Genomic DNA, 15,274 nt, shown 5'->3' on the forward strand with positions numbered 1-15,274 from the left:
CACGCATGCACAGGGAGAACATGCAAACTCCATGCAGAAAGACCCCAGGCCGGGAATCGAACCCAGAACCTTCTTGCTGCAAGGCAACAGCTCTAACAACTGCGCCACAAGTAAAACAAATTCTGATAAAAAAAGTCTCAGTCCAACAAATAGTAGGTTGTTGCTGGCATGTCACCAGAGCAACAGGAGCCGTCTGAGTATAATAAACCAGGCAGAAGCTGCTGCTATTGTCTCAGACATCCAAGCTGGACCTGTTCTCAGTACAGCATGCAAGTGAAAACACGTCCAATATCAGTCAGGAAGATAAGGCTGTTACAGCTGTTAACGAGACAGTTGCAGGTACTTCTGCACACCAGGTAGAAAACAAGCAGTCAAGATCATTCTGCAGAGTTTCAGCTGCAGCAGGACCTGAACCAGAGACGTTATGTTGACCGTGAACTGGCATCGCTGACCTAACCATTGAGAAATTAAAGAGACGTGGCTGAGCGAGCTGAAAAGCTATTACCAGGTTGTAAACATTTGCATATTCATCGTTTATGAAGAAAATGTGCCAAGTTGGAATTAAAGGCTTAAAGGCACGGAGGGATTACAGTCTAGGAAAAAAAAATGTAATCTATAGCTTTGAGGTATGACGAGATATTAATTGAGCTGTGCGTTTTATTTTTGATCTTCAGTCTTCTGGTGGGGGTGCAAACAAATGGCACAACAAGACACACACCTCGGATGTAAACTTTGACCTCACCAATTCAAGAACGAACAAATATCATTAAGTTATTCTGACCAAATGTTTATTCAAAGGCAGGATAGTGTAGGTCATAATCATTGCATTTTGTTTCACAAATTTAAATCCACGTTTTGATTAGTATTTCAAAATTTGAACGTGAATCCAGAGTTTTACTCACTAACGTCATTAAATGCTTGAGGTTTAAGGAGGGAAAAAGCAAATTTAAGGTTAATCTTCATTTGACCAGACCTCACTGCCCCAGAAAGCTTCCCATCCAATCCAAGCAGAGGAGTTCATCTCCCAGTTCTATGAGCTTTTTTTAAAATTATTATTTATTTCCATTCTTTTTCAAATTAATCAAGTTAATCTTTTGATTGATTTCAAATAAATCCTGAATCCTGACAAATACAAGGAGATCTTCTTCTTCTTCTGCTACTAAAGTTGAATAACTCTGTGGACAGGAAGTTGACACTTCAGCAGTTTCATGGTCCTAAAATCAGAACCCGAGGCTTAGAAATATTTGGTATTTCTATTGAATTACATAAAATCCATGGGCACTAAACAAAGGGAAGGAGGAGCAAACAATCACAACGCCTCTCTGATTAATTAGCTGTTACCAGCTAATTAATATTTATCATTAATGCTATGATAAAGTAGCATTAATGTGGTCGCTGATAAATACGTTGTAGCTTCAGGCTCTTAGGCTCATTCAGCAAGGAGACTTTGTCCTTTGCTTCGGGAAAGAAATAAGTGAAAACTGGTTCATTCACCGACAGAGGATTTCCTATTGCAGCCAAACAGTAAACAGTTAAAACAGGTCATCATTAGGCTGGATGTGTAAATAAATACACACTTTTACTCAAGGATATTTGATCCATTAATCCGAAACACGATTTATGTGTTTTTTTTTTTTGCTTTTGTTTTTTCCCACATGGTTGCATGCGACCACAACACTTTGGTCTTCATTTCTGTGTCGGCAGCGAAGTGGGGTCAGTTTTCTACCTGAAGCAGATGGTGTGCCAGTCGGCGTTGAGGGCCTGCAGGTACTGCTCATCGTAGATCCTCTCTTTGCATCCCGCGCACTCCGGCAAACTTCCTCCAGCTGCAAAGACACGTGGGAAAACGGGATCAAACCCACACGGATGCGAGGCTTTATTTGGGGCCTCGGCTGATCCAACAACGTTCTGATTGTGTCCGTGTTTGCATGAGCCGCTTATCTGGCTTCCCATGCAAACTGACCCAGCTGGTTTATGATTCGCCTGAGGAGAAAATTGAACACACAACAAGCTGCTCTGACATCACTTCTGGCTCAGCTGTACGAACACAGCAGCCAGGCTTCTGGTGCCAGTCTGACTTCTGGGTAAACTGGTTATGAGCTGGTAACGGTGTATTTATATTTAATAGCGTGAGAACCAGGAATAATGTGGTGATGTTTCAACTTCCTTAAGTGTTTAAGTTTTCTACTCCAATGGAAATATATAAGATAAATTATTAAAGTTGCTGTGAACCTTCAGTGAAACTTTAGGAAAAATTCCCTGCAGTTTTTTTGTTGTTGTTGTATTTTTAAAGGTTACTTCATAAACGTTGTAGAAACCAATCAAGAAGGTTAGATTTTGAAAATGTAACCTTTAGAGAAGGCAACCCTGAAACCTACTTTCAGGGGAAAGTAGGTTCAGCTTGAAAGTTTTCTGAAGTTTCTCTACAGTAAAGTTGCCCTTAACCTCAACACTTCTTAAAGGTGTTGTATATATTACATCTGGAAAATAATAGCAAACATTTCTTGGCGGTTTCTAAAAGACTGCACTGTCAGCTTTGCCTTTATCCTTCAGGGAACCCATTAGGAATGGTCCAAAAAGGTTCTTTAAAGATGAGATCTTGAAAGTTATGGTTTAACATTTGGGGAGCATTTAGAGAAGATTCAGCTCCACGCAGATCACAGTTGCATAATGTTTCAGTGAACCTGCAGGATCCTCTGAAGGTTAAACTCTGAAACTTGTAGAAAACATGAAACTTTCTATAAGGTTGCATGTTGAAAGTTTTAGTTACGATTTGCTTGTAGTTCAAAAACGTTGCACTGTCTTCCTTGAAACTAACCTCAAGAGAACCAATAGGGAAGATTTCATAAGGTTTTCAAAAGCCCTCTAGGCCTGTCACAGTAAATGAATTAATTGCATGATAAATTAAAAGAAACGCAATAATTTTAATTTGCTTGATTTACTGTTTTTCTCTTTTACCTCTCATTTAACCAAAAACTGAATGATAAAAGTCTTCAGTCCGGTGTTTTGGTCTCAACTAACTCTTTTTTTTTTTAAAGTTATTTTGTTTACAGAGACTTCCTAATTTACTCTATTTGTTGTCTCTGCTGGTTTCTTCCTTGGATATCCCAAATGTCTTCCAGTTCTAGTGTTTAAATGTTCAATAAAACGTAAAGTTTATTGATCTTTGAGAACATGTTCTTGCATTTTTATGCCATTATTACAACTATATTACTTCAAAATGGTCTCAAAACAACAATGTTGTCATTTATCGCAATAAGTTCTGGGACAATTTATGGTCCAGCAAATTTATTTTACAGCTGTCCCTGTAAAAGTTGTATCTACGCTCCAATAAACTTCTCTGAAGATTACTTCATGAGAGGAGTTGCTATCTTTGAGCTATCTTGTAGGGAAAGTCCCTCAATATGTGCCATTGGTTAAATTGTGAACGATTTAGTTTCCCTTCAGTGAACACAAAAGTAACTTTCCCTCTAATTGCTCTTTAGATGACGTACCGGAAGTCAGAGGGAAGTTAATCTTTATCGAACCTTTATGGAATATTATAAAAGTTCTGGTCAGACTTCAGGAAACTAAGTCAGGACATTTCTGGATGATTTCTTAAAGGTTACACTGCGACTGTAGAAGCCTCTACAGAACATTATCTGATGGTTCTCATAGGGTTTTATGTTCAATGTTGAGGCTAACTTTTAGAAAACATTTAGTGAAAGAGATTCCCTGGAGATTCCAGTAAAAAAAAAAAAAAGGCATTTTCACAGAGAACAATTTAACAAGTTACTTAACAGCAGACAAGGTAAGATACTGTTCTTACCAAAATGTTTCCAACCAAAGGTTACTTCATCAGTCATCACCCGTCTAGCAAACCATTTTGCATCCAAGTTCTCCATTTGTTTTAAGAACTTTGCTTCCTTTTATTTTTGGCAGATCACAACAGCTAATGGGATAAAGTAGCATTAATGTGGTCGCTCATGTATTATTGAAGACCTGAGATCTTGAGGTTGCACAACAGTTTTCCTCAAAGCTGGCAATCTGCACAACACAAAGCAACATGTGCAAACATTAACCTGACCTCAGTGTAGAAGGCGGCCTGCATGCAAAGGGCTGTTCACGGCTCCCTTCCTTCTCACTAATGAGAAAAACTTTTGGTCTCAGGAAGAATGAACCCATTTGGATGAGTTAATATGTGAGGCATCGTTCACTGCAGAGGAGACATTGGCTGCGGATAAAGACAGGAGACTTTGGAAGACATCCATCTCTTTGGAAAAATTAAGGAAAGAGGAGTTTAGTGGCAAAACATCAACTAATATCAATAACGAAGGCTTAGGATTACTACACTCACTGGTTTCTGAAGCCGAATGTCTAAGAGTCATTCTTTCTTTCCTGTATTTGTCAAGACGAGATAGCAAAAGCAAACAGACACACCCTCATGTTCCCCCGCACAGCATGAGCTGTACAGGTGAAGCTCTGGTAACTCAAATGCCTTGCAGAGTCATTGCAATGTAAACGTAAAGATGCAAAGTCTGCGTGGTTCTATTCATAGAACACGAGAGGACAGGACTAACACAGTAAAATACAAGAGGGACAGATGAAAAATCTACAACACAACCAAAATCCAACACAACCAAAATCCAACACAACCAAAATCCATCCATTCCAATCCCTTATCCCGTAGTGGGGTCGGGAGGGTTGCTGGTGCCCATCTCCAGCCACACAATCAAAATAAGAAGCTAATATTAAACCCTACATTTCTGTGAGATGATGTCCTTCTATTTTTTACCCACCCAAATGGTAATAAGTACTTAGACAAGCAGTTGTTTGTTTTTCACTTAGACCTAAGAGTCTTGTCTTTTCACCGTTTTGCTGTTCTTTCAATCTGATCATAAACAGTCATGTTGTTTTACTGGTTGCACATGCAGAGTGAGCTTGGTGCGAGTGTCTCTGGTGCACACAAACATGATGGATGCATCAACTCGAGGAAAACGCGGCTTCAGAATCGGCGCTAACATGCCCAAACAGCCTCCCTTTGGATGAAAACGCTGACACATCCATATCTGATCGGTGGATGTCAAACACAACAGCACAACTCCGCATTTATCGCCTCTCTGTCTGCAGCGTCCTCTGCCTTTTAAACGCCCTCACACACCCCCAGCAGCCAGCTCCTCACCTTCCTCCTCTCCCATGCGTTCGTCCTTCCAGGTGCAGCAAAGCAGCATCAACCTCATTCACTTTCCTCTGGTCTCCTCCGGAGAACCTCTGGTCGACAGAGAACCGGTAGCCGACGTCCCCCAGCGGCTCCACCGCAGCGCGCTCCCCCGGTGCTGGTGTTGGCTGTGCCTCGGTCGATCCCCGCAGCCGAAGCGGCCCACGCTGCTTCCTCCTGCCCGCTGCTGTTCGCTCGGTTCTCCGGCGGTTCATTCAACAGATTCGCCGACCAATGGAGTGGCAGAGCCGGGGAGAGGAAAATACAGAGGCTGGCCAACCGGGAACACGCCCCAGTTAATGAATTCAGGATTTGTTTTCCCATTCGGAGGGAGGGAGAAGAAGGAGGAGAGGGATGTCTTTATGGCAAGTCGTTGTAACATATAATCTAATCACCTGTTTTGGATACAAAAACAGCTGCAAACACAGTTTGTATCTCACTCGAGGGAGTCTTAAGATAAAATAATGCTTCATTATTGCCACAGTCACAACAGAAAGACGCACATCAATTTAACGAATTAGATGAAAGCAAGTAAGTATCCATATAAGGTATAGTCTGAAAAGAAAAAACAAAAACTGCTGTTTTTGACTGGAAAGTTTTGAATCGGATTTGAAAGGTCTACACACCTTATAGAAAAAAAATGGCTTAACATAAGTCACCATCCAAGACCACTGCAGTTATATCAAGTTACTTAAAATCATACAGAATGTAACCAGTTATGCCAATCGGAAGAAAACATGGTTGTCCTCCAAGAGTGTTTTTCTTCAAAAGATTTTTATGTAACATTTTTCCAGTCTCCAGTTCTTGTAGCAGTTTTTAAAATAAATTTGACTGTGCTTTTCTGACATTTGGGACCAAGTTTACAAGCTTTTGTTCATCATCATATTTTTTTATTTGAAGACATTTGACAGAAAGTATGTCATTGTAGCTCACCAGTTATACAATTAGTGTGAACATTGTACAGTTCCACAGGAGCCCTGCTGCAGATAGAAAACAGAGTCAGCTTCTTTTGCAGGATGTGAATCCAGGGTCAGCATCTGTCCCTGGAGAGCCTCAGGAAACAGCAGCATGGCTTTATCATCTCCATCTAGGACACTAACTACAGGACTTACACAGTGCCTTGCAAAACTATTTATATCCTTTTAACTTTTTGACATAATTAGATGGCTTTTGGAGCTATGATGTAAACATTATTTTCCATTCATGCAATACTTAAAAGTCCCAATTATTCCGTTTAAGTTTGTGGCTGTGCTGTGATAAAAATGTAAAACAGTACTTTTACATGCCACGTTGATGATGCCGCAACTTTGTAAACTTCTGATATGTTAACTGACACATTTGACATTAATATAAGACATGACTAAATAAATCTGACATATCCTCTCGTTATTGTGGCATTTAAAAGAGAAATAATTTTGCTAATCCTAACTGACCTAAAATAAACTTCAGAGATTGAGGAAAAAAAGGTGAATGTGTTTTATTCAATGTATGTTTCAACTAAATACTGCTGGAAAACAATCAATTTTATTAGACTACAGAAAATTTGGAAAAGCTAACATGGTTTTGATCAACTGAGTCGTTCTGGTGTTTAAAGAAAGAAGCAAGCAAACAAAAAGAAAACAACTTCTTTAAACACATTTATTTTGTTATCTGTTAAAGCAAAAACATTGCCAGGATGTCTAGGATCGAGTCGCATGTGTCGTGGAGATCATTAAAAAAAAAAGTGCAAAACCACACCGTTCCTCCTTCTGAAAACAGTTTTAAATAAAGATGAAGAGCATCCCACGTCACATCTGACATGGTCCAACCCGGCGAGGCTCAAAGACAGTTCTCACGGAGCCCCGAGTGAAAGAAAATGACGCCAGCTAACATCAAAATTAGTCAAAAATACAGTACATAGTTACACATGGAGAGATGCGGTCACATCGGCAACAGCACTCAGAAACCTTTGGTCAGTAAAGCCTGATAAAAGCAGCTCAAGTAAATAATCAAGAGGATTTTTATGCCTCACATAAACACACATCCTCCCCCATTAAACAAAGCCTGTAATAATAATTAGTAACAGAGGATAAATGCAAAAAGATTGTTCTTGTTTTATGCTTTCCTGATAACGATAAAGCTATGAGTCCAAAAAAAAACAAACAAACAAAAAAACATAAATGAGACTACACACTCAACATTCAACCACACAAAGTCCAGGTCAGCCTGACATCTACTGAAAGCCGGCTGCTTTTCTCTCCCTGCAAAGCATCAAAAGACGTTTCGATTGCCTTCAGCTTTCTGCTCTTCGAAGATCAGAAAGTGCTGAGAAGACTTCACTGCACAGCGACAAGAATCAGCAAAATCTCAGAGAGCAGATGGGTTGGCCCGAGCAAGCTCCCGCCGCTTTACACTCGGCACGGCTAAAAATAGCAGCGGAGGAAGAGCGGGGAGCAGATTGGACAGATCTGATCAGCGTTTGGGCGAGCTTTGACCAAACCAACCCTCCCCGAGAGGCGACGGGTTCTGCTCGGACGGGTGGGACTCGTCCACTTGTTTTAGGGATTAAAACACAAAGGTCAGCCTGATCATCACAATAAAACACACACACACACACTCACCGAAGACACAAAGCATTTCTAACTCCTGTGACGGAGTGCAAAGAGTTAAAGCTGATTAACTGGAACACATACATGATTATCTAAAGGCTCTATCTATAACGTATGTTCACAACAGAACGTGTACAAAATTCTGGGTCGGTGGGTTTGTAGAAAAACAGACATTGAAGTCAAGTAAGCAACAACAAACATCTATACAGGTTGTCTAATCGGGCTTTGTTTGCATATAAAATGTACATTCTAGATCATGCAGTAGCACCATGGTTTCTTGAGGTCACTGGATCTGGAGACCCTCTACTTCCTCCTCCCACAGTATTTACCCTGGCATCCTGCAGCGCCACCTACAGGGAACACCGCAGTAAGCCGAGTTATTAATTCATTACCAAGGAGTGGCTTCGACAATAATCGATCATGTTAAGGTTGCAGTTTTTTTTGTGTGTGTTCTTATTGCCTTATTGAAATAATCACATTTGCACAATGGAAGAAGCAGAAAAATCCAACCTTTAGTGTGAAAATAAATACCACATTAAGAAATCACAAAGATCAAAATGATCAGTGTTTTTTTATAGCTCACTGCCATGCTCTCTTGTTTTTCCCATTTTTAGGAGGAACAAAGAAAAAGTCTTGGATTACTAACTAAAACCTTGTAGACACTCCAATCAACTTACAAAGTCTGAGTATAAACCCCCGAAAATGCTTTGGCTACAATTATTTATATTAATCATTATTATGAACTCAAATGAAAAGTTGGATTTTTCTTAATTTTTATGTGAGATTCAGCAGTGGCAACAACAAACCTTTCTAATTTCAAGGCTTTTGTAAACATTTTACAAGAGGTTTTAATGATTGTGGAGGTTTAAAGACTGTAACTCACCTCTGTAAAAGCCTCCGCCTCCTCCGCCGCCTCCTCCGCCAAGGAAGCCCTGCAGCGCACCATACTTTGCTGCCTTGGCTGCAAGATGACAAAAGAGACAAATAACATTGCTTTATTATAGCTATGCCACTTCCTATGCTAAATTAATTGGTGTGTTAGTATTATATTATAAACCAAATGTTTGCTCCGTGCTGTTTTCACTCCTTTTTTTTTTTTTTTTAAAGCTCTGCACTTGTCATGTAACGAAATATTAGCAACAAATTTATTGACACACACACATTGGCACATTGGATAAATGTCGTCATCTCTAAGATGTTTATCTGAATTAGGATTAGGATCATCATGGGTCCCTCAGACTGTAATTAAATGTGCAGCAAGGTGATGAAGCTGGTCTTTGGTACCTTGTTGCGGGGTCAGTGGGGCTGGCGCATATTGACCTAAACAACATCAAAAACACAAGAAATAAGAGACATCTTAGTATCATAGCCTTAACCTGTCTCTGAGTATTCCCAATTAGTCAAATAATAACTAACAGAACCAAACAGAAACATGGCGATGTCAGAAGCTCACCATCAGGAGCATCAGCACTGCTGATTGCACCTTTCTGCAATCAGCGTGCTGATGTGAGTCATCGCAGACAGAGGGTTCACAAAGTGCAGCATGAGGCAATTAATGCTTTTATTGGCTCGTTGCTACAACATATGAGCAGAACTTATGTGAATTTAATATCAGTGGATTACATTTGTGGTATGAGTCATGAGCTGCAAGACTCATGACACCAAATTTTGCAAAGTGTCCAAACATTTTGTGGTTTCCTCGCCTGGATTATATTTAGAAATATGTGCTCATGTCTGTGAACATTAACTTCGATCACTATTTGCTTAAAGCAGGACAGCGAGAGAGAACTTGCTCCATGAAACGTAACTATGCAAACATCTTGCAGTTAAAACTGTAATTTATTTTTGTTTTAAAAGTCATTTAATTCTTTATAAACATAAGACACAAATAAACCATCCTGCCGGTTTTGAATAGGACAAGCTTTATGAATACAAAAAAACTACATTTAAAATTAAAATAATTTCATTAACATCATACAGTCATAAGATTAAATATCTTTTTATTTCATATTATATATGGAGCTGAACTACAAAATACAGCAGACTTCAACAATGTGTCTCACATGGACAGGTCAAAATATAAATCTGGAAAATCTGGACTAGGGATTAGTAAAAATTTCAAGAAACAGAGGCAGAGAAATAAATCAAATCTTGTTAATATATAAACCCTAGTAAATATTTTAAACTTGTGGTTTCTTCTTCCTTTGTTTGTTAAATGAGATAAATATTAATTTACTGGAAAAAAAGCAAAGTTTTCAGAAGCTTATGGCTTCATCCCTCTTTCAGCTTATTCTAAATAAACTATTTATAAATGTGAATGATGCAATAACTTTAGCTTTTTTCACATTTCATGAAAAGCGGCTGATCAGCATTAATCCACCTGATCTAGAAACAGACATAAAAAATTAAAGCTGTTCAATAATATATGTCTGCCTGAATGCAGCTTCAGACTGCGACACTGAACACAAGCCCCTGTGTTGTCTGTCTCAATATTCAGCTGATTACGAAATTATCTCTGCTTATTTATGGCACGACAAATCAGTCGTTTCTATCAAAAATACAAATGTACATGATATATATATAACATCCATCGCTGATTTATAAGCATAAAGAAAATGTAACAAGAAGGCAGTTAAGTACCTGGGTAGTACTGCTGAGGGTATCCTCCACTATAACCAGGAACCACACCTGTAGATTTAAAAAGCAGTTACTGATGGGATTATGTTCAGCCAGATAACATAATAAATGAATAAATACAACAATGAAATAAATTAAAACAGCAACAATTAGAGAAATACAAGCAGAATACAGCACAGCTTGACCTCATTTTGTTTATTTACTGAATTTGAAAAATGTCTCTCCTACTTAAGTTGGGCAGCTTCCTAAATTTAAATTTTTTTTCCGCACCATCTGCAGCACAGCCCAACATGCCTTTGACCTCTGGGAGAGAGATTAGCGACGTATCTATTCGTGATGAGCTTGAACACAGTCTGTGCTGCCGGCTGCCGCTATGTGATTACACTCCTTCATCACCGGTGGAGGAACAACAGGACCTTGCCTCTCAGAAGAATACATCGCCCTCAATCCTTTTCATGTTTCGTCATATTAAACTCACAAACTGGAATGCATTTCATTGGGTTTTTATGTGATAAAGTAACGATTGATTGTGACGTGGAAGGAGGAAGAATACGTTGTTCCCATATTTCTTTAACAAGCTAAACTTTAAGTTTATGACATTCATTGGTGTTCATCACATTTTACTCTGAAACTGCGAAATAAAACCCAATTAGAAGTGAGTGAAACAGTTTACCAAAACTCCCAACCTGTCAAAATAAGGCCTCCCTCCTAAACCGGCAGACCGAGCAAAGAGGGAACCAATCAGAGCCGTTATGGCAGAGTGGCGAGAAGAGACTAATTGTTAAAAGAAACCAAGAAGAAATTCTGTTTATAGTTTTCCCCAAAGCCTACAGGAGACACAGCAAATGGGAAACAGGTGCTCAGGTCAGATCAGTTCATGCTCTTGGCATACTTTTCTAACGTGGAGAAAGGGAAGCTAATCACACAGAGTTAAATACAGAGAAATACTGGAAGAAAACCTGCTAGATGCAATAAAAACCTTTCACTTTCCAGTCCGACAAACCCCTAAACACACAGTCTGAACTACAACGGCACAGATTAGATTTAGACCAAAGTAATCTCAAAGACTTGCAGCTGTAGTTGGACTAAAATGTGGTTTGATAAAGTATTGAATCAGGTACAGAATATTTTGAAAACCATGCATATTGTTTCCACCTGTTTCTCTGCCACATAATTCCAAAAATATGAAATTAAAACGTTTAAGGAAAATAAATATTTTTCAGGTCTCTGGAAAGCATCTCCAGTATAAAACAGCAGGTTAAAGAAGCTGCATCATATAACAGTGTGAACATCATGTACCTGTTTGAACTCCTCCTGGTCCAACTCCTGACTGAACACCTAGCGAACAGAACGGACACCGAAAAACTGAACATCACTTTTAAACTCTCCCCCACATTTAAAAACCAACCTCAACACACTTTCATGACATAAAAGAGACATTTCAACACATGCCCTATAAAACAAATAGTTCAGCATTTATTTCTCCTTTAACCCTGCACCTGTGTGTTAATTATTTGTACCATATTTAGCAGCTTTTGCAGCAGCAGAGTACTGTCCACCTCCTGGTGCGACTGCTGCTCCTCCAGGTCCCAGTCCGGTCCCTGCACCACCTGCAACTCCAGGTTCAAACACAGTTAGTGGCTTGGACACTTTAAAATTAAAAGATTTGTTTATCTGTATTTACAGTTTTAAAGTAAGATAGAGCAACATAATGTGACTCTCACCTGGCTGATATACTCCTCCTCCTCCAAAGTTACCATAACCTGATCAAACACAGCACAAAAGAGCAAATGCTAAGGCTATTTTTGTTACCAAAACATTTCATTTTTTATTATTTTGTTTATTCATTCTGGCAAGACGACACAGTTCATCTCAGGTCATATAGGAATTCCTCAAAACAGATTTGAGCTGTTTTCTGGGAAGGGCTCCACCACAGCTTGTTTTCTTGAGGGAATAAAAAAAAAACCTAACTGCGATGTTATCTTCAGTATTACCAAAAATTTGCTAACTCTTAATGGTGCAGCAACCCTACTGGGATTGCTGTTTTTGGTAGAGCTGGATTCTGCAGGCTTTATAAGGTAAATAACTGGACGTCTTACTTCTTCTTCTTCTTCTTGTGTTGGGATCATATGAGCAAAAATATCTCATTGTAGTTTAAAGGGGGAACCAGGATAAGTTAGGGTTTGCTGTGACGGAGCGAGAGCTGGTATTTTACCTGGTTTGGGTGGTTTGACTCCACCACCAGCTCCCGCCTGTCCAACTGCGCAGAAACAAAGACAGACGGGGTTCAGGAGAGATGAGAAATTACTGTTTTATAGGCTATCAAAGACACGCAACCAATGCAGAAACAAATGCAGAAGGACAAGACAAGCTGTAAATACTTTCTGCTCTGAAACACCATCAAAGCAGTTCCTCATTCGTCACTTATCAGGGTTTGGCCAATTTCCTGCACAGGAAGTGCGATGTGACGGCACGTCCTGACCAACTGTCACCCTGAGCGCTGGGCCGGACCATTGTGTTGTCAGGGGAAAACTGTGTGTTATTTAGCTTTTCATGCTCCTTTCCTTTTATATCAACACTGTTTTTAATCTTGACCGTGTGATGCTAAACCACCCAAATGTTGAAGAAGCATGAAGTCTTTGTCATATTCAGTTGAAACCAGTTGTTTACGTAGTCTGTATAAAAATACATTTACCTAGTTTCTCCTGCTACAAAACATGCAGGACGTCTACGACTGTAACAACAGTCATTACGACCAAAAACTTTTATTTTAGCTTCATCAGACAAGAAATATCTCCATAAACTAAGGTATTTGTTCCTCAGTTTACTTCCAGATTATTTTCTGACTTTTGATATTGCTTTTAGAGTAATTTTAGCATTTCCTCTTAGTCAGATGCTCAATATTTTGCACCAAACACTGGTGCAACTGGTGTAATCTGGCGAACACAGAACCTGTCTCCCCCCTGAATGGTATCATGTCTGGATATTGCCATGTGACACCTTCAGGCATCTGAAGATTGTTCCCCAGGATGAAACAGACTTGTAAATGTCCACAATCATCTCTGACTTCTTGACGAATTCCTTTTCATTTTTCAATGGTGTCACACCAGGAATGAGCGTGTTTGAGGTTTTACACTTGAAATACATCCACAGGTGTGACTCCATTTAACTCAAATGTTGAGAATAAATTACCAGAAACATAAAAGTCCATGACCCATCATCTGACCTTTCCTAAAAGACTTAAATGCACTCTGATCTTAATGTGCACACTTTTGAATTCACATTACTCTGGCGTCCTAAAACAAGAACAGTTTGGTCAGATAGAGAAACAAAATAACAGAAAATGTTGAATGTTTTTTTTTTGTTTTTTTTTACAAGGCATTTGTGACCTCCTGGTTACCCGTGTATCCACAAAGGTTACAGATATAATATGGGTATGTTAAATAACATTATTTCTCATAAACCATGTTTTTCATAAACCATAGAGTTTATAGACGAGCACTGACTTTGGTAGCCTCCTGCAGCCAGAGGGATTCCTACTCTGCCTCCTGCAACTGCAAAACACACCACAGAGACGCATGAGGCCACAGCACAGCAAGGCAAATGTGCTTTATGAATTATCACGACTTGGTCATTGCATGAGAAACGTGAAAACCTCTCACACCTCCAGTTTGATCGATTGTCTGAAGTGAAAAAGAAATATCTTTACCTGGATATTTCACTCCTGTTCCTGCTCCCTGCCCAGGCACGGCGCCGATGCTGGTACCGGTACCGTAAGGAACTGACACAAAGGTTACAGATATAATACGCTATCATTTCCATCACGTCGATGAGCGTCTAACAAGAAACATTAGGAAACATACCTCCATACGGATACCCGTATCCACCTGCACCTGGAACTGCAGAGAACAACAGTGAAGACCTGAGAGCAGGCCTCAAACTGAACACGTTCATTATTGGCTTAATTTAATTTACAAACAAAGCCCTGCACTCTTCATTCAGTTCATTACATTTATATGAAAACAAATATAAACAACACTATTAAATTAATATCAGTCTAATGTTTTTATTTTCAAAGCTTAAAAATGAACACAAATATTTTGTCATCGTTATTTGTAAAGTTATATTTAAATTATGTCAATTTTGCTTTTTATTTTTAACATTCTTTACTATTTTTGCTTCATTCTATTTATTCACTTTATTTCACAATATGATGATTTTTATTTATTCATTTATTTTTTATAGGTCTGTTTTATGTGTTCACCACCTATGACAAAAAAAAAAACAAAAAAAAAATACTTTCACTTGTCTGAAAAATTCACCAAATGCACAATTTTTGTTAAGCAGTAAGTAGTGTAAGATAAATAGTATTTCAAAAGAGCAGAAGAAATCTTGTTTTTTGAACAATAACAATATTTGTTGTCAATCTGTTGCTAAGAGACGAGCACGTTTTCTGGTAACGAACTGCCACAAAGGATAAATCGGATTTTTACATTTGCGTTGAATGTCTGTTTTATGATATTTTCACAAACAATGACAAAAAAACAAACAAAAAAACATTCTCACTTCTCTGAAAAAATCACCAGCTGCAGAATTCTTATTAAGATCAGTAGTATTTCAAGAGCTGAGGAAATCTTATGTTTTTTGAACAATAACAATATTTGTTGTTAATCTGTTGCTAAGAGACGAGCATGTTTTCTGGTAACCAAGTGCCAAAGTAAAACATCTGATTTTTACTTTTGCTAAATTTTCCAGCTGTAAATTTTTTTGTGTCTAAGCAGATAAGCAGTATTTTAAAAGAACTTAATGTTTTATAAACAATATTACTTGTCATTGATTTGGTGTTTAGAGA

The 15,274-nt window shown here is 38.7% G+C and overlaps 2 protein-coding genes across 8 annotated transcripts in view; both read right to left on the minus strand.

Moving 5' to 3' along the window:
* Positions 1-5,504, minus strand: part of limk1a (LIM domain kinase 1a) — a 48,384-nt gene extending 42,880 nt beyond the window's left edge. Inside the window, exons 1-2 of one of the 2 annotated variants that reach the window (XM_008425620.2) lie at positions 5,162-5,504; positions 1,727-1,826 (exon numbers count right to left, since the gene is read on the minus strand). In XM_008425620.2, coding sequence (XP_008423842.1) covers positions 1,727-1,826; positions 5,162-5,219 — 158 coding nt within the window. In that variant the 5' untranslated portion in view covers positions 5,220-5,504. Of the gene's footprint in view, positions 1-1,726; positions 2,269-5,161 lie in introns of those variants that run through there. The other variant, XM_008425619.2, reaches the window with a different exon arrangement.
* A 1,313-nt stretch (positions 5,505-6,817) lies between these two features.
* The window catches only part of elna (elastin a), a 64,455-nt gene continuing 55,998 nt past the window's right edge, over positions 6,818-15,274 (minus strand). For 5 of the 6 annotated variants that reach the window (XM_008425622.2, XM_017308399.1, XM_017308402.1 and 2 more), the window contains 11 exons: positions 14,286-14,321; positions 14,132-14,203; positions 13,929-13,976; positions 12,638-12,682; positions 12,147-12,185; positions 11,943-12,032; positions 11,722-11,760; positions 10,426-10,473; positions 9,070-9,105; positions 8,669-8,746; positions 6,818-8,135 (listed from right to left, as the gene is read on the minus strand). In XM_008425622.2, coding sequence (XP_008423844.1) covers positions 8,089-8,135; positions 8,669-8,746; positions 9,070-9,105; positions 10,426-10,473; positions 11,722-11,760; positions 11,943-12,032; positions 12,147-12,185; positions 12,638-12,682; positions 13,929-13,976; positions 14,132-14,203; positions 14,286-14,321 — 578 coding nt within the window. In that variant the 3' untranslated portion in view covers positions 6,818-8,088. The remainder of the gene's footprint in view (positions 8,136-8,668; positions 8,747-9,069; positions 9,106-10,425; positions 10,474-11,721; positions 11,761-11,942; positions 12,033-12,146; positions 12,186-12,637; positions 12,683-13,928; positions 13,977-14,131; positions 14,204-14,285; positions 14,322-15,274) is intronic. The other variant, XM_017308400.1, reaches the window with a different exon arrangement.

Source organism: Poecilia reticulata, linkage group LG13, assembly GCF_000633615.1.
Source record: "Poecilia reticulata strain Guanapo linkage group LG13, Guppy_female_1.0+MT, whole genome shotgun sequence".
NCBI lineage: Eukaryota > Metazoa > Chordata > Actinopteri > Cyprinodontiformes > Poeciliidae > Poecilia > Poecilia reticulata.